The sequence below is a fragment of the Lepidochelys kempii genome, chromosome 8 (genome assembly GCF_965140265.1).
Source record: "Lepidochelys kempii isolate rLepKem1 chromosome 8, rLepKem1.hap2, whole genome shotgun sequence".
NCBI classification, from domain to species: domain Eukaryota; kingdom Metazoa; phylum Chordata; order Testudines; family Cheloniidae; genus Lepidochelys; species Lepidochelys kempii.
This window is the reverse complement of record NC_133263.1, coordinates 723,168-743,286: the sequence shown is the minus strand read 5'-3', so window position 1 is coordinate 743,286 and position 20,119 is coordinate 723,168. Positions and strand designations below refer to the sequence as shown.

Here is a 20,119-nt window from a genome sequence, read left to right as displayed (position 1 = left end):
CCAGTAAAACAGAAGGTTTATTAGACGACAGGGACATGGTCTAACACAGAGCTTGTAGGTGCAGAGAACCGGACCCCTCAGCTGTGTCCATTTTGGGGGGGCCGTGAGCCAGACAACCACGTCTGCCCTTCACTCCATGTCCCAGCCAGCCCCAAACTGAAACTCTCTCCGGCCCCTCCTCCTCTGTCCCTTTCCCAGGCCAGGAGGGCACCGGATTCCTTTGTTCTCCAACCCTTTAGCTCTCACCTTGCAGGGGGGAAGGGCCCAGGCCATCAGTGGCCAGGAAACAGGGTCTCGGCCATTCTCTGTGTCCCGATCCCTACACACACCTGCCCTCTAGGGCTCTGCAAGGATCATACACCCTTATCCCACCACCTAGATACTTAAGAACTGCCTAGGGGAAACTGAGGCACCCCCACACTATTCAGAGGAACCATTAAGAACAGTCCCACTTCGTCACACCCCTATTCTCTCAGGGGTTCAGCTTGCAGGGATCTGCAGACAGAGAGCGGAGTCAGCTGTGCTGGATGTGAGGAAGTGGGAATGTTCTTAATGTTTCCTCTGAATACTGTGTGAGTGCCTCAGTTTCCCCTATGCCTTTCTTAAGTATCTAGGTGGTGGGATAAGGGGGTGTGATTGTTGCAGAGCAGAGGGCCAGTGTGATGGTGTCTGCACAGAGAATGAACTGTCTCCTGGCAACTGGTGGCCTGGGCCCCTCCTCTGCAAAGGTGCCAACTGAAGGGGTTGGAGAACAAAAAGATGGGCTATCACCAGCAGGAGAGTGAATTTGTGTGGGAGGGTGAGAAAACCTGGATTTGTGCTGGAAATGGCCCACCTGATGATCACTTTAGATAAGCTATTACCAGCAGGACAGTGGCGTGGGCGGAGGTATTGTTTCATGATCTCTGTGTGTATATAATGTCTGCTGCAGTTTCCACGGTATGCATCCGATGAAGTGAGCTGTAGCTCACGAAAGCTCATGCTCAAATAAATTGGTTAGTCTCTAAGGTGCCTCAAGTACTCCTTTTCTTTTTGCGAATACAGACTAACACGGCTGTTACTCTGAAACCAAAAAGATCAGGCGGCCTCCTGGCCTGGGAAAGAGACAAAGGCCAGAGGAAGGGTGGGAGAGTTTCAGTTTGGAGCTGGCTGGGGAAATGGAGGGAGGGCCAGATGGGGCTCTAGCCTCCCTGCCCCACAAGATGGACCTGACTAAGGGGTCCTGTTTCCTGCACATGCAAGCTCTGTGTTAGACCATGTTCCTGTCGTCTAATAAACCTCCTGTGTTACTGACTGGCTGAGAGTCCCGTCTGACTGTGGAGTTGGGGGGCAGGACCCTCTGGCCCCCCCAGGACCCCTCCTGGGCGGACTTGCTGGGGGAAGCGCACGGAGGGGCAGAGGAGGCTGAATGCTCCGAGGTCAGACCCGGGAAGGTGGAAGCCGGGTGAGCTGCGTGTCCTGCAGACAGGCTGCTCCCAGAGAGGAGACTGCCCCAGAGTCCTGCCTGGCTTTATGGGGAGCAGTCCCAGAGCATCGCCCGGGGACTCCGTGACACTGGAGGCCCCAGAGGGTGCAGGTACAACGGCTCTAGGCTGGGGGGGCGCCAGGGCCAGGATCACCAGGCCCTGCCGGGACCTAGCCCTGAGGCCTGGACGAGTGCCTGGGAGGGAGCTGGTCTGGGTAGAGCAGTGGGAGGGGCCGGTGGAGCCTGTTGTGGGTCCAGGACTGACTTAGGGTTGGGCGACCCCGGGTGACCGCCCAGGGACACCATAGCCAAGGGGGTGCTGTCAGCGTAAAGACAGAAACTGCTCCCGGCTGGCAGGGGAGCGCCGCGGGGGGAGAGTGCCCAGATTTCTCCCTGCTTCCTCCCGGCGGAGGAACATGGGGTGGGGGGGGTGAGTGGTGATGCACAGATGCTGCTCGTCCCACCGCCAACATTCCTCTGTGCCCCCCAGGGGGCTGGGGGTGGGGAGGAGCAACACCAAGCGCTCTGGCCATCCAGCTCACTTTTCCCACCTGGGCTGGGCTGAGGCATCAGGAGCTGCTGCTCTCTGCCCTGCCCTTAGGCAGGGAAAGTGACCTGGCTGCAGGGAGCCCTGGCAGCGCGCCTCACTCCCCCCTCACAGCCCCCTAGGGGCGCGTGGGCTGGAGGAGCAGCGTTCGGGGGCGGGGGAGTGAGCAGCAATGCCAGCAGATCCATCTGTGCATCCAAGTCACTTTCCCCACATGGGTGCAGGGGTTAGGGGTTCACGGGGGTGGGGCACCCCCAGGGGCAATGGGGGGCATCATGCCCACAGGGGGACAATGGGGGAGCACCATGCCCGTGGGGGCTAGGGGTGCAGAGGTGCTAAAATACAAGTTCACCCAGGATGCCATTTTCCCTAAGCCCGATCCTGGGTGGGTTAGCGAAGGGCAGTGGGACATGTGGCTGGAGCAGGGAAATCTTATTCCCCTCCCACCCTCCCGGAGGGGTCACTTGGGCTTGCATTGGCCGCCGCACCAGTCAGTCTCTTGTCCTCCCCACAGCGAGTCCACTTGTGGTCCCGGTCGTAGTTCTTGGTGGTGGCACACCTGCCGTGGGAGGCGACAGTGAGGAGGAGCGACAGCGTGCTTGGCCTGGTCCCTGGCTAGACGGGAGCTCTCTGGGCATTGCGTGGAACATGCTGCCCAAGGGGCCTGTGGTGGTGCCAGGCACTGTGCCCTCGCCCTGAGGCCGAAGCCCTACCCCAAGGATGTGAATCCCAGCTCCCCAGAGGGCTCTGGTCTCCCTGCCTCTCCCGCCTGGGGCTGCTCGTGGGCATGGAGAGGGCAGCTGTCCTGCCTGCCCCCACACTCTGCCCAAGAGCACTCTGTCGGGATGTCACCCTCCCGCAGATGAGGGCCGAAGCAGGGCCCTTCTTTGGCGTTTGGGGTGCAAGGACGGGGCAGAAGGCTCTTACCAGGACTGGCAGCCATGCAGGCCGTCCCGGAGGCAGGAATGGTGCATCTTGCGCTGGTAGCGGAAGGGGAAGTGGCAGGGCTCCCCACTGGCTGCTGTCAATGCAAGGCAAGGGCAGAAGCAGAGCTGCCCTGAAACAGTCCCCCCCGGGGGGCTTCAGGCCCCTTCTCTCCCCCACCCCTGGCAGGAGGGAGGGATGGACAGTCTCCCTCTGCCCCCATCTCACCTAGTGGAAACCAGTTCCCAGCCCTGCCCCAGCCCCGGGGGGAACTGCTCCCAGGGGCTGCCTCTGCTGCCCTGTGCTCGTGCCAGTGACCTCCCCCAGGGCAGCCCCTCTAGCCCCTGGTGTGGGCAGGCCCAGGCAGCAGCGGGCACGTGCTCTGGCATCCAGGACCCCCAGGCGCCAGGCTGGAGCTGCTCTCACCCATGACAGACACTCACCCTCGCCCTTCATCCTCGGCGGGGGCTTGGCACCCCGGCCCTGCGGGACAGAACCCAGTGAGCACGTGCAGCGAGCCTTGGCCGCGGGTGCCCGTCCTGTGTGCCCCTGGGGACAGGGCCTAGCACGCGCCTGGCTCTGAGGTGCTGCTGCTCTCTGTGGCCGTCCAGCTCTTCCCCCCCGGGGGGCCTCATGCCCCCTTCTCGGGGGGGCAAAGCAGGGGCCGTCCCTGGCCAGAGAGGAGTTGAGAGCAGGAGCCAGGGCCAGCGGCTGCCTGGACTGTCCCTCTCCAGCTGGAGCCAGGTCAGAGCATCCCTCTGGGCTGGCCCCCCACGTAGCACCAGGTCGCCCCAGGGCCCCCAGTCTCACAGGTGCGGGTGCTGGCAAGGAAGGAAGCCGGGGTCGGCATGCAGGGCCAGCCCTGGGGGGGGGGCACAGCAGGGAGAGCTTTAGTGGGCGGCAGGCTCTGGGGTGCATCTGTGCTGGGAAGGGCAGACCCAGGAGAGCAGCCTCCTGCCATGGCTGGGGGCCCAAGTGGGGGACGTGCCTTATGTAGGGCAGTGCCTTGGCTCAGAGGGGTTGGGGAAGATGTTCATGCTCAGCGGACGAGGGGAGGGGAGATTCCGAAGGCTCACACTTAGCGGGGGAGGGGAGGGTCCCTTGGGCACACACTTAGCGGGGGAGGGGAGGGTCCCTTGGGCACACACTTAGCGGGGGAGGGGAGGGTCCCATGGGCACACACTTAGCGGGGGAGGGGAGGGTCCCATGGGCACACACTTAGCGGGGGAGGGGAGGGTCCCATGGGCACACACTTAGCGGGGGAGGGGAGGGTCCCATGGGCACACACTTAGCGGGGGAAGGGAGGGTCCCTTGGGCACACACTTAGCGGGGGAAGGGAGGGTCCCTTGGGCACACACTTAGCGGGGGAGGGGAGGGTCCCTTGGGCACACACTTAGCGGGGGAGGGGAGGGTCCCTTGGGCACACACTTAGCGGGGGAGGGGAGGGTCCCATGGGCACACACTTAGCGGGGGAGGGGAGGGTCCCTTGGGCACACACTTAGCGGGGGAGGGGAGGGTCCCTTGGGCACACACTTAGCGGGGGAGGGGAGGGTCCCTTGGGCACACACTTAGCGGGGGAAGGGAGGGTCCCTTGGGCACACACTTAGCGGGGGAAGGGAGGGTCCCATGGGCACACACTTAGCGGGGGAGGGGAGGGTCCCATGGGCACACACTCACTGTGCTACACAGAGTTGATGTGAATTGCCCCAGCGAGCCGGGGGTGGCTCCTAGCCCTACACTCAGCGATCCAGGCCACAGGCCTGACCTGGGCACTGTGAGCCAGGACTAGCCAGGGTCCAGTGGGACGCTTTGGGGATTAAGGTTGCATGGGGCAGGGAGGGACTGGGGGTCATGGTCGGAGGGGCCTGGGGGTCAGCAGCTTGGGGGCGCTGGGCATGAGGGAGGGTTGAAGCCAGAGTGAATTGTTGTGATCCTCGGGGGGGGGGGCACCTTGCCGGGACGGTTGCCCCCGGACTGAGCAGCAGAACCAGCAGCAGGGACATCATGGCGCTGTGCAGGGCAGGGGCTGCGCCCACTGCTACGCGGAGCAAACAGTCCCCAGTCCATCCAGCCCAAAGCAAAGGCGTCCCGACACGCAGACCTTCCCCCCGCCCCCCGAGAGACCCCCCAGTGCCCGGCGTCCCAACACGCAGACCTCCCCCCCGCCCCCCCCCCGCGGAGACCCCCCCCACTGCCCGGCGTCCTGACACACAGACCTTCCCCCCCCTCCCGCGGAGACCCCCCCAGTGCCCCGCGTCCCGACACACAGACCTTCCCCCCGCCCCCCCCCCGAGAGACCCCCCCAGTGCCCGGCGTCCCGACACGCAGACCTTCCCCCCGCCCCCCCGAGACCCCCCCCACTGCCCGGCGTCCCGACACGCAGACCTTCCCCCCGCCCCCCCGAGAGACCCCCCAGTGCCCGGCGTCCCGACACGCAGACCTTCCCCCCGCCCCCCGAGAGACCCCCCAGTGCCCGGCGTCCCGACACGCAGACCTCCCCCCGCCCCCCCCCAGAGAGACCCCCCCACTGCCCGGCGTCCTGACACACAGACCTTCCCCCCGCCCCCCGAGAGACCCCCCAGTGCCCGGCGTCCAGACACGCAGACCTCCCCCCCGCCCCCCCCCCACAGAGACCCCCCAGTGCCCGGCGTCCCAACACGCAGACCTCCCCCCCGCCCCCCCCGCGGAGACCCCCCCCCCCACTGCCCGGCGTCCTGATACACAGACCTTCCCCCCGCCCCCCCGAGAGACCCCCCAGTGCCCGGCGTCCCGACACGCAGACCTCCCCCCCCCGCGGAGACCCCCCCAGTGCCCCGCGTCCCGACACGCAGACCTTCCCCCCGCCCCCCCCTGCTCAGACTCCCCCCACTGCCCAGCATCCCGACACACAGACCTTCCCCCCGCCCCCCCGAGAGACCCCCCCAGTGCCCGGCGTCCCGACACGCAGACCTCCCCCCCGCGGAGACCCCCCCAGTGCCCGGCGTCCCGACACGCAGACCTTCCCCCCGCCCCCCCCACAGAGACCCCCCCCCACTGCCCGGCGTCCCGACACGCAGACCGCCCCCCCCCCGTGGAGACCCCCCCACTGCCCGGCGTCCTGACACGCAGACCTCCCCCCGCCCCCCGAGAGACCCCCCAGTGCCCGGCGTCCCGACACGCAGACCTTCCCCCCGCCCCCCGAGAGACCCCCCAGTGCCCGGCGTCCCGACACACAGACCGCCCCCCCCCGTGGAGACCCCCCCACTGCCCGGCGTCCCGACACGCAGACCTCCCCCCGCCCCACCCCGCGGAGACCCCCCCCACTGCCCGGCGTCCCGACACAGCTCCCGGGCAGGGGCTGGGGTGCTCTCCGAGTACCTGCAGGAAGCTGTGCTCCTCATTATCCCCCACGAGCAGTGCCGCTCCCCCGGGCTGCATGGGGCCAGGGTCACCGCGGACATGTTATGTGCCGGCTACCTGGAGGGGGGCACCGACGCCTGCCAGGTGAGACAGCTGAGCAAGAGGTGCTGGGGGCGGGTCAGCTCCCATCTGGCTCCGATCTGGAGGAAGGGGCAGCCTCTCCAGCAGCCCCTTTGTGAGCTGAGACACTGCTTTGTCACGCTACCCTGAGCACCCCCACCCAGTGCTGGGCACCCCCATGCCAGGGGGAGGAGCCCTGGGCACCCCCATGAGACAGACCACCCTCTGCACCTGATTCACACAAGCGGGCCTTGCTCTCCAACTCGCTGCCGGTGACTGGCAGTGTGCGGCAGGGTGGCGCTGGCTCATCCTTGGGGAATCCGCCTCAAAGGGGAGAGCCAGGGGCTGATTTCCCAAGGGCACTGGTATGCCCTCTCTCTCCCTGCTGTGCCCACCCTAAAGCCATCAGGGGCCCCCATCTGCCGCACCCACCCCCAGTGCCAGCGGGGCTCCTGTCTGCCACGCCCACCCCCAGTGCCATTAGCCCCCTTTGACTGCACTGCAGGGTTCCCCAATGCCATGGTGCCCATGGGGAGGGGCCAGCCCCAGGCCTGCCAGCTGCTCTGAGTGATGGAGCGGGGCCTGCCTCCTCTGACTGGTCCCCTTGTGCTACAGGGAGGCTCTGCCGTGCCGTTGGTGTGTGAGGAGCAGGGCCGGGCCACGATGCACGGGATTGTCAGCTGGGGCGTGGGCTGTGGAGAGCAGGACAAGCCCAGCATCTACACCAACGTGGCCCGCTACCTCGCCTGCATACAGGGCCACGTGGGCTAAGGGGGCCCAGAGCAGGATCTGCCCCCTATGCCCACCCAAAAAACCCCCTGCCTGGGGGCTGTCACACCCTCACTTGGCCTCTGCGTCTCTGCGGGCGCACCCCATCAGCTGCCCAGGTGCCAGAACCTGGTGATGACTCGCTCCCTGGTTAGCGCCCGAGCCCTGGAGCAGCTGGTGCTGGGAGCTGGAGCTCAGGGAGGGACTGAGCAGCTGGAGGGAGCCACCTCTGCCCTTTCAGAGCAGCAGGGGCTGCGGGACCAACGGATGCTTGGTCGGCTGCCGGTCCCATCGGGGCAGGATGCTCTCAGGGAGCCGAATGGGGAAGAGCTGGATGCGCAGGTACAAAGTTCCCCAAGCTCCAGCCAGGATCGAGACTTGGCCCCTCCACGCACACCCAGCCTGGGAAGTCTCTGGGTGTGCCTGGCCGGGCGGGCAGCATGCGGGGACACTGGAGGCTGTGGAGGAAGCTGATCCTGCTCCCCATGGGACAAGGGATTGTTCCCTGGCGCCGAGCCCACCCTGCCGCACCACAGGGCCTGGGAACTGGAGCAGCCAGGATCTTGGAGCTGGGCCTGTTTCCACGGGATCCAAACTTCCGCGCTGGCAGCTGGTTTTAGCCAGAGGAAGATTTGATGCTTGGGGATTTTCTATTTTGAGCTACGAAGCTGGAGAAGCTGGACGGTGACTGACCCCTGCATGTCTGAGCTGAGCAGCCAGGCCGGGCTCTGATTGCAGCCCAGCCCCCAGCTAGCCCAGCCTGGCCCCGATCTCAGACCAGCCCCCAACCAGCCTGGCCATGATTGCAGCCCAGCCCCTAATTGACCCAGCCCAGCTTCAGTCCTAGCTTTGGGTTCAGCCCTGGCCTGCACAGTGTAGGCTTAGTGCAGACCCTGTCCTGGCCCAGTTCAGACCTGGGGGGTGAGTGGTAGGGGTAGGGTTTAGGGCTGGGCATGTGGGAGGTGGGGGCAGGGAAGTCCTACAGAGCAATCTCCTGAGCAAACCTTGCACTGATGTCACATGCTGCCCCTGGCGGGCACAGTCCCAAGCATCACTACCCCAGCTTCCTCAGGCCCCGCTCCCCTGGCCTGCCTGGGCTGACCCCTCCCTGCACCCTTGGGCGCTGGCAGCTGCTCAGAGACTTTCCCTTTGAGATGTTTACAGGACGCACGTTTCAGCTGTTGCCAGAACCCCGTCCCCGTGGAGACAGGGCCTTCCAGAGAGGGGACCTGGGGGCATGGTTATCTGCCCCCACACACGCACACTTTGGGGAAGCAGATCTCCCCAGGAAGCTACCCTGCTGGGCGATGGGAAACAGCCCAGGTGGGTGAGCCATGGAGCCAGAGTGGCTGACTCCTTGCCGCCCGGAGGCTGGGGAGGGGGTCACCTGGCCTCCTGCTGCTCAGAGATGGGGGGGTGTCCCAGCCCCACGCCGCTATTTAGGGTCTCAGGAGAGCCCCAGGTGCTAGGCTGGTGACAGGGCCCAGCCGTGGTGCCGTCATGCCAGCCCAGCTCCCTCTCTGGAGCCACTTGTGGTGTGCGCCCCGTTCCAGGCCCTGCTCTCCGTCCAGAGCCCAAAAATGGCTGTTGAGCTGGACCCAAGGCCAGAAAACGGGGCCATGCATCTGTGAGCTGCTGCCCCTGTTCCCCCAGGCCTGAGGGACTTCTCCTGAAGCCCCCTTCTGCCCCACCGTGCCTCAGCCGCTCCTGTGCCCCCCGCCCAGCCACTCCTGGCAGCTCTGAACTCCTGCAGAGGGGCTGCGGCACAGCGAGCTGGGGCCTGGGGTTCCCGTATTCGGATTCCCGCAGAGAGGACACTGCCTCGGGGAGGGGAGCTGGGGGCATAGCTGGGGGGTATCTGTGGTGGGGTGACTCGCTGGAGGCGGAGGCCAGCGTCACTCCCTGTCACGGTGGCAGGGCGGCTGGTGCAAGCCCGGGGTGCAGCACCAGCTGTCAGTCAGCGCCTCCTTGCCGGGACCTCCCTCCCCAGGGCTGGGAGCCGGGCCCTGGGTGGGCAGAGCTGGCAGCTGTGGCGGCAGGGGAATGGACCAATCAGCCGCAGAGGCAGGGGAGGGACCAATCAGCACTCTGCTCTGTGGAAAGCCTGGACATTGCCCGTTATTTGACAAACCTTCCAGCCAGAGAAAAGGGGCCGTGTCTGGAAGCCCGGACGTGGGGTAACCCGGCCTCTGGGCAGCTGGGTAATTTGGGCTACGCTCTGCCCAAGCCCATGAGGTGGGCAGGGAACAGCTCCTGGGGCCTTGTTCCCACCTGGGGGGCAGCACAGTTTATACCACACACCGTTAGCCTGTGGAACTCCCTGCCACAAGAGAGCATTGGGGCCCAAGAGAAAACTAGGCTTCAGGGCAGACTCAGCTGTTGCCCTGGCCAATGAGAACAGCCATGGACATTAGAGAGTAAAAACAGAAGGGCCATGTTTTTACTCTGTAATGACCAGCTCCAGGGCACGAGCCAGCTGCTAACTCTGTGGGCAGGTTCCCCCTCCCTGTCAGCTGCAGGGATCTGGCACCTCCCTCTGCAGCATCTGGTGCTGGTCTCTGTCAGTGACAGGACCCAGGACTGGGCATTCCTGTGTCCCTCTGGAACAGCCTGCAGGAATCCCTAGGGCTCAGAACCCCCTCCCCCTCCTGTAGGAGGGGCTGACCAGGGCAGGCTCAGGCCTGGCTCCAACCTGCCAAGATAATTGCCCCACACCGGAGGGGCAGGACACGCCAGGGCTCCCCGAGCCGCTGGACGTGTCCCTCCCTGCGCCAAGCCCTCCCCACACTGCAGGGCACTCGGGCCGAGTCCAAGCGCACGGCCATTCTCTGCCGAGCAGAGCCTGCTGCAGAGAGAATAGGGCCTTTGGGGCAGATGGAGGGGACGCCCATGGGGGCCATTGGTCCCCTAGGCCAAGCACAGGACCAGTCTGCTGCCTGATCTCCAGGGCCAGGCTACGCCCAAACACCTCCACCCTGGGACTGTGAGACCCCCACACCCTCCCCGCCAGGGCTCAGATTCAGGCTTCTCCCTGTGTGCCCCTGGATACCAGGGTAGAGAGAGCTCCTGCTCCCAGTGCTGCCTCTGGGGCACCCTTCCCCCAGGGGTGCTCATGCCAGTGCTCAGCTGCTGCCTGGGACCCCATGGGCCCAGCCTGGACCAGGAACCAGAAATGGAGCCCCAGCCCAGCCCAAGAGCCAGCTGGTGCAGTCCGGGCCCAGCCCAGGAGCCGGATGCTGGGGACCGGCCCTGCCCAAGAGCCAGGCCTGGCCTGTGATTCAGTCTCTTTTATTAAAATACCCAAAATCTGCATTTTTGAAAATACCTGAAAACTAAAATTGGCAGCTAGAGTTTCCAGCCCCCCTCCGCTCACAGCCTGGGCCACCGAACCCATAATTCCAGCACGGGGTCTGGAGGCCAAGAGCAGTTTGGTACCCAGCTGGAAATTATCTCAGCCCAGCACGGGGCAGTGGTGCAGGGGCCTTGCTGGGGTCTGGCCCGGCGGGGGAGCAGTGCCAGGGTCCAGCCCAGGGCGGGGGCAGTGCGGGGCCTTGGAGAGGAGCCTGCGGAAGGCTCTGCGGAAGGCTCTGCGGAAGTCCCTGTTGAAGACTGTGTAGATGACTGGGTTGAGGCAGCTGTTGCAGTAGCCAATCCAGAAGAAGAAGCTGAAGAGGGGCTTGGAGATGCGGCAGCCATCCCCGCACAGCGACCCCAGGCTGTAGGTGAAGAAGAAGGGGAACCAGCACAGGACAAAGGCACCGATCACCAGGGCCAGGACAAAGGTGAACCTGCGCTCCCGCACCTGCACCAGCCGGCTCCTGGAGATGGACATGCTCTGCTGCTCACTCCACCGCCGGGGGCCTCGAGCCACTGCCCAGGAAGGCCTCCTGGGCCTTCTCAGGCTGGCATTGGCACCATTGGCCTCCTCCTCCGCCCACTGCCTGGAGGGACGAGCTGGCCCCAGCTTGTGGGCACAGTGGCTGCCCTGCTCTGTGCTTGCGTCCCGCTCTGCAGGGCTCCGGGTGGCAGTGGGCAAGCAGGAGCTGGCGGGGGAGGGGCGCTGGCCCATGCCAGGCCTGGCGGAGATGATGCCGGAGCACCTGTGCTTGGTGATGTAGTAAATCCTGCAGTACACAGCGAGCATGATGAGGCAGGGGGCGAAGAAGGAGGCGGTGCAGGAGGCCAGCACGTACCAGGTGTCGTCGTTCAGCAGGCACTCCTTGGCCTGTGGCTGGGCCGTGAACAGGGCCGGCAGGGAGACCAGGCCAGCGATGGCCCACACGGCACCGATCATGCCCTTGACTCTGCTGCGGCTCCTCTGGAGGTTGAACCTGGCGGCCCTGGTGACGGCCCAGTAGCGGTCCAGGCTGATGGCGCACAGGTGCAGGATGGAGGAGGTGCAGAAGAGCACGTCCAGCGCCAGGTAGAGGCTGCACCAGAGGCTGCCGAAGCCCCAGGAGCCCAGCAGCTCGTTGGCCAAGGAGAAGGGGATGATGAGGGTGGCCACGAAGATGTCAGCCGAAGCCAGGGACACCAGGAAGAGGTTCTGCGGGGCCTTGAGGGCTCGGCTGGTGCAGACGGCCACCACCACCAGCGCGTTGCCCAGCAGCGTGGCCAGGATGACAGAGAGCACGGCCAGCAGGATGAGCGCCGAGGCCAGGGGGGAGTGTGGAGCCACCCCCAGCTGCCCTCTGCTGCCGTTTCCTGATGTGTTGAGGGGAGCAGGGGCGGTGCTGGCCTTCTCCATCCCAGCTACATTCCCAGGCCAGGCCGGACCCTCCATGCAGGGAGCTGCCCGTGGGAGGGGGCAGCACAGCCCATGCCCGCCTGGCAGGCTGCAGTGTCCTCACCTGCCGACAGCCCCGTGTATGCCAGAGGAGCGGGGCCAGCCCAGCGCTGCCTTGCCTGGCCTGGGTGCCCAGATGGCACGGTGCCGTGGTCAGATGTCTCCAGTGCCCCAGGGGGAGGGGGTGGTCCCAGCACGCAGCAGAGCCAGTGGGGGTCTCACCCAGGTGCTGGAAAGGTCTGTCCTCCCGAGGGCTGCTGCCCTCTTCCTTCCCGTCCCCTCCTGCTGTGGGAGCCAGCGTGCAGCGGGCCAGGGGCATGTGGATCCCGGCAGCACTGCTCCAGCAGAGCCCTCAGCTCTGAGCAGCCTGGGCCCAGCCCCAGGACCGGAGGGAGGGGCTGACATAACTGGCTGGAGACCAAGCAGCTGCCGGCAATGGGGAGGAAGTTTGCTGCCAACATTTAAAGGGGCCGGGAGTTCCTGCCATGCCCCCTGCCCCCAGGGCACTGGGCACCTCCAGCCCCAAGGGGGGCAATAATGGGGGGAGGGGCAGAGCAGGAGGATGATACTGGGACCTAGGCAAAGCTGGTGGGGGGGAACAATACTTGAGGGGAGGGACTGGGGAGCTACAGAGGGGGGGTGATACCAAGGGGATTGCAGTGGGGGGCTAATACCTGAGGTGTGGGGGAGGGGCCCAGTGGGGGGATGATACTGGGGGAGCACAATAGGGGGACAATATGCAAGGGGGAGGGCCCCAGTGGGGGGCAATACTGGGGCTGCGCAGTGGGGGGGACAATACCTGAGCGGGAGGGGCCCAGTGGGGGGATGATACTGGGGGTGCAGCACAGCAGGAAAGGGCCCCAAGGTGGGATTCTGCCTGGCTGACCCCCCCATCCCCGCACATTGGCGGAGGGTTGCCCAAATTGGGGGCTGGGGGCAGCTGGTTTGGGCTAGGAGGAGCGCACACTGCCAGTCCTCAGGGGACCCTGGGCACTGCCAGGGCTGTCTGCAGCTCCCTGCTGGACAACCCCCTCAGCCATTGGCATGAATGGGAATGCAGCAGCCGCAGCTCTGGGTCCCTGCACTCTGGGGGGCATTTGGGGGTTGGCCTGGGGCAGTGGGTCTGGGGTCTGAGCTCTGCCCAGCCCTGGGGCCCTGCTGGGGGTGGGGGCCACATGGGGAACAGCCCTGGGGCTCCTCTGCATCCATCCCAGCCTGAGATGGGACACAGGGCTCAGAGAACTGGGTGGGGGGCCCTGGGAGCTGGACGGGGGTGTGGGGAGCTGGGCGGGGGCACCAGGAGCTGGGGAGGGGGGTCAGGGAGCTGGGGAGGGGGCACAGGGAGCTGGATGGGGGGCACTGGGAGTTGGGGAGGCGGGGTGCAGGGAGCTGGGGGGGGGCACCGGATGCTGGGGAGGGGGGTGCAGGGAGCTGGACGGGGGGCACAGGGAGCTGGGGAGGGGGCACCGGATGCTGGGGAGGGGGCACGGACAGCTGGGTGGGGGGCATGGGGAGCTGGGGAACGGGGTGCAGGGAGCTGGGCGGGGGGCGTGGGGAGCTGGGCGGGGGGCACAGGGAGCTGGGGAGGGGGCACCGGATGCTGGGGAGGGGAGCGCAGGGCGCTGGGCGGGGGGCGTGGGGAGCTGGGCGTGGGGCGTGGGAGGGGACACCAGGAGCTGGGGACGGGATGCAGGGAGCTGGGTGGGGGCGTGGGGAGCTGGGCGGAGGGGGCATGGGGAGCTGGGGAGGGGAGCGCAGGGAGCTGGGGAGGGGCCCTTTCTGTGACACTGTGGAGTGGGGAGGGCTCAAACTGTTTCCAGGGCACCTCTCTGGCCGGCCGGGGGGCTGCTGAGGTCCCGGTGTGCGCAGAGCAGGGTGGACAGGGCTCTGTGTGGCAGCCATACCCACCATGCCAGGCATGGCAGGGAGTGGCGGGAGGGCGGAAAGGGTTGAAAAGCAGAGGGGAAAGCCCAGCCCCCCAGTGGGCGAGGGGGCAGCGCCCCGGCACCCCCTCTGCACTGATTGCCCTGGCAGGGAGTGAATAGCGAGGGGGGAACACTGCCAGACAGGATGGACAGACAGACAGACATTGCCCTGGCAACACATGCACCGCGGGCGCCAGCTAGGGACACGTCCTGCCACCAGCACGTGGGCAGCTCCTGCCCCTCAGGTCTGCTCTGGCTGGGCAGCACGAGGCACAGACGTGTCCTAGGGGCGCAAAGGAAACAGGCTAAGGGCTGACACAGCCACCTCCATGGGGCAGGCACCCCACCCCGGCCACTGCCCACTGCCCGGCCACCCTCAGCCCCCGCCTGGGCTCTGTCCTGCCACCCTCAGTCCCCACCCATGGCACTGCCTGGCCATCCTCAGCCCCCACCCATGGCACTGCCTGGCCATCCTCAGCCCCCGCCTGGGCACTGCCCGGCCACCCTCAGCCCCCACCCATGGCTCTGTCCTGCCACCCTCAGCCCCCGCCCGGTCACAGCCCTCACCCATGGCACTGCCCAGCCACCCTCAGCCCCCACCTGGGCACTGCCCTGCCACTCTCAGCCCCCACCCATGGCACTGCCCTGCCACTCTCAGCCCCCACCCATGGCTCTGTCCTGCCACCCTCAGCCCCCGCCCGGTCACAGCCCTGTCACAACCCCCACCCATGGCACTGCCCAGCCACTCTCAGCCCCTGCCTGGGCACTGCCCGGCCACCCTCAGCCCCCACCCATGGCTCTGTCCTGCCACCCTCAGTCCCCACCCATGGCACTGCCTGGCCATCCTCAGCCCCCGACTGGGCACTGCCCGGCCACCCTCAGCCCCCACCCATGTCTCTGTCCTGCCACCCTCAGCCCCCGCCTGGGCACTGCCCTGCCACCCTCAGTCCCCACCCATGGCACTGCCTGGCCATCCTCAGCCCCCACCCATGGCACTGCCTGGCCATCCTCAGCCCCCGCCTGGGCACTGCCCGGCCACCCTCAGCCCCCACCCATGGCTCTGTCCTGCCACCCTCAGCCCCCGCCCGGTCACAGCCCTCACCCATGGCACTGCCCAGCCACCCTCAGCCCCCACCTGGGCACTGCCCTGCCACTCTCAGCCCCCACCCATGGCACTGCCCTGCCACTCTCAGCCCCCACCCATGGCTCTGTCCTGCCACCCTCAGCCCCCGCCCGGTCACAGCCCTGTCACAGCCCCCACCCATGGCACTGCCCAGCCACTCTCAGCCCCTGCCTGGGCACTGCCCGGCCACCCTCAGCCCCCACCCATGGCTCTGTCCTGCCACCCTCAGTCCCCACCCATGGCACTGCCTGGCCATCCTCAGCCCCCGACTGGGCACTGCCCGGCCACCCTCAGCCCCCACCCATGTCTCTGTCCTGCCACCCTCAGCCCCCGCCTGGGCACTGCCCTGCCACCCTCAGTCCCCACCCATGGCACTGCCTGGCCATCCTCAGCCCCCGCCTGGGCACTGCCCGGCCACCCTCAGCCCCCACCCATGGCTCTGTCCTGCCACCCTCAGCCCCCGCCCGGTCACAGCCCTCACCCATGGCACTGCCCAGCCACCCTCAGCCCCCACCTGGGCACTGCCCTGCCACTCTCAGCCCCCACCCATGGCACTGCCCTGCCACTCTCAGCCCCCACCCATGGCTCTGTCCTGCCACCCTCAGCCCCCGCCCGGTCACAGCCCTGTCACAGCCCCCACCCATGGCACTGCCCAGCCACTCTCAGCCCCTGCCTGGGCACTGCCCGGCCACCCTCAGCCCCCACCCATGGCTCTGTCCTGCCACCCTCAGTCCCCACCCATGGCACTGCCTGGCCATCCTCAGCCCCCGACTGGGCACTGCCCGGCCACCCTCAGCCCCCACCCATGTCTCTGTCCTGCCACCCTCAGCCCCCGCCTGGGCACTGCCCTGCCACTCTCAGCCCCCACCCATGACTCTGTCCTGCCACCCTCAGCCCCCACCCGGTCACAGCCCTGTCACAGCCCCCACCCATGGCACTGCCCAGCCACCCTCAGCCCCCGCCTGGGCACTGCCCTGCCACTTTCAGCCCCCACCCATGGCTCTGTCCTGCCACCCTCAGCCCCCACCCGGTCACAACCCTGTCACAGCCCCCACCCATGGCTCTGTCCTGCCACCCTCAGTCCCCACCCATGGCACTGCCTGGCCATCCTCAGCCCCCGACTGGGCACTGCCCGGCCACCCTCAGCCCCCACCCATGTCTCTGTCCTGCCACCCTCAGCCCCCGCCTGGGCACTGCCCTGCCACTCTCAGCCCCCACCCATGACTCTGTCCTGCCACCCTCAGCCCCCACCCGGTCACAGCCCTGTCACAGCCCCCACCCATGGCACTGTCCAGCCACCCTCAGCCCCCACCCATGGCACTGCCTGGCCATCCTCAGCCCATGCCCCTCTAGAAGCTCCTGGCCCCTTTCTGGGCTCGGGGTCCTTGTGGGTGCATCCAGACCCACCTGAGGCTTGCCAGGCACATGGCCCGGGAGCAGGGTCCGCCTGGTTCCTGGCCAGGGCAGGCTCCTCGGGGCTGAGGCAGCGAAGGAGACGGCAGGTACCTGGGAGCCGCTGGCGTCCTCCTGGCTGGGGAGAGACGTCTGGGGCGTGTGGAACGCCTGGGAAGAGAGCACGGAGCGCACCGCACGGGCCGCAGAGCCAGAGCCCCGCCAGCCCCAACCCGCGGGAGGGGAGAACCAGCCCAGCCCGGTGTGGGTCCTCAGAGCCCCCCGCCATGGAGAACCAGCCTGGCCCGGTGTGGGTCCTCAGAGCCCCCCGCCCCGCCATGGAGAACCACCCCGACCTGGTGTGGGTCCTCAGAGCCTCCCGCCCCGCCATGGAGAGCCAGCCTGGCCCGGTGTGGGTCCTCAAAGCCCCCCACCGTGGAGAACCAGCCCGGCCCGGTGTGGGTCCTCAGAGCCCCCCGCCCCGCCATGGAGAACCAGCCCGACCCAGTGTGGGTCCTCAGAGCCTCCCGCCCCACCATGGAGAACCAGCCTGGCCCGGTGTGGGTCCTCAGAAACCCCTGCCATGGAGAACCAGCCCGGCCCGGTGTGGGTCCTCAGAGCCCCCCGCCCCGCCACCATGGAGAACCACCCCGACCCGGTGTGGGTCCTCAGAGCCCCCCCTCCCCCACCATGGAGAACCAGCCCAGCCCGGTGTGGGTCCTCAGAGCCCCCCAGCGCCATGGAGAACCAGCCCGGCCCAGTGTGGGTCCTCAGAGCCCCCTCCCCCCCACCATGGAGAACCAGCCCAGTCCGGTGTGAGTCCTCAGAGCCCCCCCAACCCCATGGAGAACCAGCCTGGCTCAGTGTGGGTCCTCACTCAGAGGCCTCCCCACCCAGGGAGAACAAGCCCTGGATGGGCATGGAGTCCCTGCTCAGAACCCCTCCCACCTCTCCCGGCACGGAGCATCCCATGGGGGCTGATTACCTTCTTGGCAGCCTGGATCTCCTCCATGGACTTGGAATGGCCTTTCCCGCTGTCAAAGTCAGATTCAAGACTCACTGAATTTGTCAGACCACTCTGTTTATTACCAAAGTGCTTTGCCAATGCACCCAGATAGATGTGAGCCCCCTGCAAAAGCTCAAACTAACTTATTTATACAAAGAAGCCAAAGCCAATTTAACATAGGAGACAAAAGGAAGCAGAAGCTGACAAATATACATACGTATCTTATTTGCATACTAACGTTTACCAATCTCCTAGCTCAGTAGGAGCTCTAAGTTAATTAGTTTGAGGACCCATTGTCTCACACTCCTTAATGTTTCTCTTCCTGACAATTATATTTCAACAAACTCTTCAAGAAGCATTTCTTTTATAATTTCAAAATAATTCATTCTACTTTCACACCGCCCTGCCTCTGTGGGGAGCTGGGTGGCTGCTGGGGACACAGGAAGGGCCCGTGTCTTACAGAGGGGAACACTCACGCCACAGGACCCTTGGCCGGCTCTGGCTAGCCCAGCCCAAGCGTCGCTGGCCACATGGCGGAATCAGCAGCTGGCTCCAGGTGCAGGTGGTTCGGGTGGGCACCAGCTGCCAGGACCCCTTTCAGCCAGCCCTGTTGCTCCTGCAGCCACTTTGGGCTGGGCGCCATGTACAGAGCGTTGTGGAGCACTCTGCAGCCATCCCATAACGTGCCCGCAGCAGCTGGCAGCACCAGGGACAAGCAGAGTGCATTGTAGGGCATTGCGGTCAGCGCTGACTCCGTGGGGCACTGCTCCTTTCCGCAGGAGTCCCCTGTGATGTGACACCCCATATTCTTCAGAGACGTCTTGTTATGATATGAATAGGGTACAACTAAGATCTGTTTTATACTATATGGGTCATGTGAGGTGTCATTGAAAAATTATGATTTACTGAATATGTTTATCCAATTTGTATGCATGTATCATTTCTGTATCTAAAGTTAGGAATATTTTCTAGGTACCAGTTACAACTGTGTGCTTGGGAAAGCAGACAGTAAGCAATCAGCCTTAATGGGCCATTAGGAAAAGACAATGAGTCTTCAAAGATGTGGATCCCCCATCTTCCCAGGAGTTCCTTCCTGTGGACCTTGCAAATAAACATCGTCTCATGGTTGCTCTGACACCTTGGACACTGCTGGTACTTTTCCACTGGAAAGAAAGGCTTCCCGCCTTATGTAAATTATCTTTAAAGCTGGGAAGCAAGGCATTCAGCACTCTCCATTTACCTCCCCATCCAAGAAGGGAGATGGTTGAAAGCACTTGCAGAAACCAAGGAACTAAGCTACGGGAAGGCAAGGGCTGAGTCTAGGCTGAGACCAGGGGTCTAGCCTGTAAAGAGACATAACTGGAACTCTGAGCTGCAAAAAGTCTACAACCTTTCTAAACAACGTTTAGGGTGAGAAATTACGATGTGTGACCTGTTTCTGCAGTGTATGAAGCTTAGTTTGTGTGCTTTGTTCTGTTTGCTATCCCTTATATCCACTTAAAATTTACCTTCTGTAGTTAATAAACTTATTTCTTGTTCTTTTCAAAACCCAGTTTGTGCAATTCACACCTGGGGAGGCAAAAAGCTGTGCATCTCTCCACCTTGAGGGAGGGGGAGATTTTTATGAGCTTGCATTGTGCAAATCTCTCTGAACAGCGCAAGACAATATTATTTTGGGTTTACACCCCAGAGGAGATGTGCACATGAGTGCTGGATATATCCCTGGGCTGACTCTTCCCACAGAGTTGATTTCAGTCTGCGTCTGGCTGTGGCCTTACCTGTGTGTGCGCTAGGGAAGGCTGGAGGGCCTGGCACAGCAAGGACAGGGGGAGGGAAGCCAGGCTGGTGGAACGGGCGGACGCAGTGGGACCCCAACACATCAGGTAGCACCCTGGACAGGGGTCCTACCAGGCACACCCCCCGTGCTGCAGCTTGGCTGCACTGATGCCAGAACCCCCTGCTCCTTCCACCACGAAAGCCCAGCCTGGGTCCAGGGCCTGACGGGTGCTGCAGTGACAGGCTCAGCACCTCTGCCCGGCTGCAGGCCCCCCAGCCTGTGGTACCTTTATGCTGGGCTCCATGGCTCTCTGCTCCCCAGCTGCACTGAGGGCTCACTCTGGCGCAGCAGAAGGCACTGGCCTGCGGTCCTGCAGGAGAAAGCTTGTCATGGGACTGCCAGCAACTGCCGGCTCTCCCTGCTCACAGCTGTCTGCCCGTTTGGCCTTGTGGGCCAGGGACCGGGTGGGGCTCAGGGACCCAGTTCAGTTTTCAGCTCCACCATAGACTGCGCGACCTTGCAGTGTCTGGGCTGAGCTCCGGCCTTGTGACAGCGAGATGATAACCGGCTCACGTGTCTGACTGCAGAGCAATGCTGCCAGGGCAGGGCCTGCTTCCCCGTATCCAGGCACCACCACAATCCAAGCAGCAGGACAGCCCAGCCGCTGAAGGGTTCCAGTGAACGCACCTGGCCTGGAGGCCAGCAGCTCCAAGGGAGCCCAGCCGTGGGGCTGGGCAGAGCTGCTCGGACCACAGGGCGGGGAGGGGCTGTTTCTGATCAGCCTTGCGGGGGCCAGGAACGCCCAGCCAGCCCTGCCCCCCGCTCCACCCACCTGGCAGTGTAGCCGGAAGTAACCATGCAGCGTCCCTTGCCCGCTTCCTTGGTCCTACCCGGCCCCCATGTCCACTGGCTTCCAGCCAGGGCTGTTCGCTGCGGGTGAGCCTGGC

General features: G+C 65.1%; 2 protein-coding genes across 5 annotated transcripts in view; one reads left to right on the top strand and one right to left on the bottom strand.

Moving 5' to 3' along the window:
• Window positions 1-18,933, top strand: part of LOC140915469 (uncharacterized) — a 48,803-nt gene extending 29,870 nt beyond the window's left edge. For 3 of the 4 annotated variants that reach the window (XM_073355070.1, XM_073355068.1, XM_073355067.1), the window contains one exon: window positions 18,368-18,933. The gene's annotated coding sequence lies outside the window, so the exon portion shown is untranslated. The remainder of the gene's footprint in view (window positions 1-18,367) is intronic. The other variant, XR_012160178.1, reaches the window with a different exon arrangement.
• LOC140916465 (alpha-2Da adrenergic receptor-like) lies at window positions 10,450-12,393 on the bottom strand. The gene has a single exon (XM_073358108.1). The coding sequence runs from the start codon at window positions 11,944-11,946 to the stop codon at window positions 10,615-10,617; it is 1,332 nt and encodes a 443-aa protein (XP_073214209.1). The 5' UTR covers window positions 11,947-12,393; the 3' UTR covers window positions 10,450-10,614.
• Window positions 18,934-20,119: the final 1,186 nt, after the last annotated feature.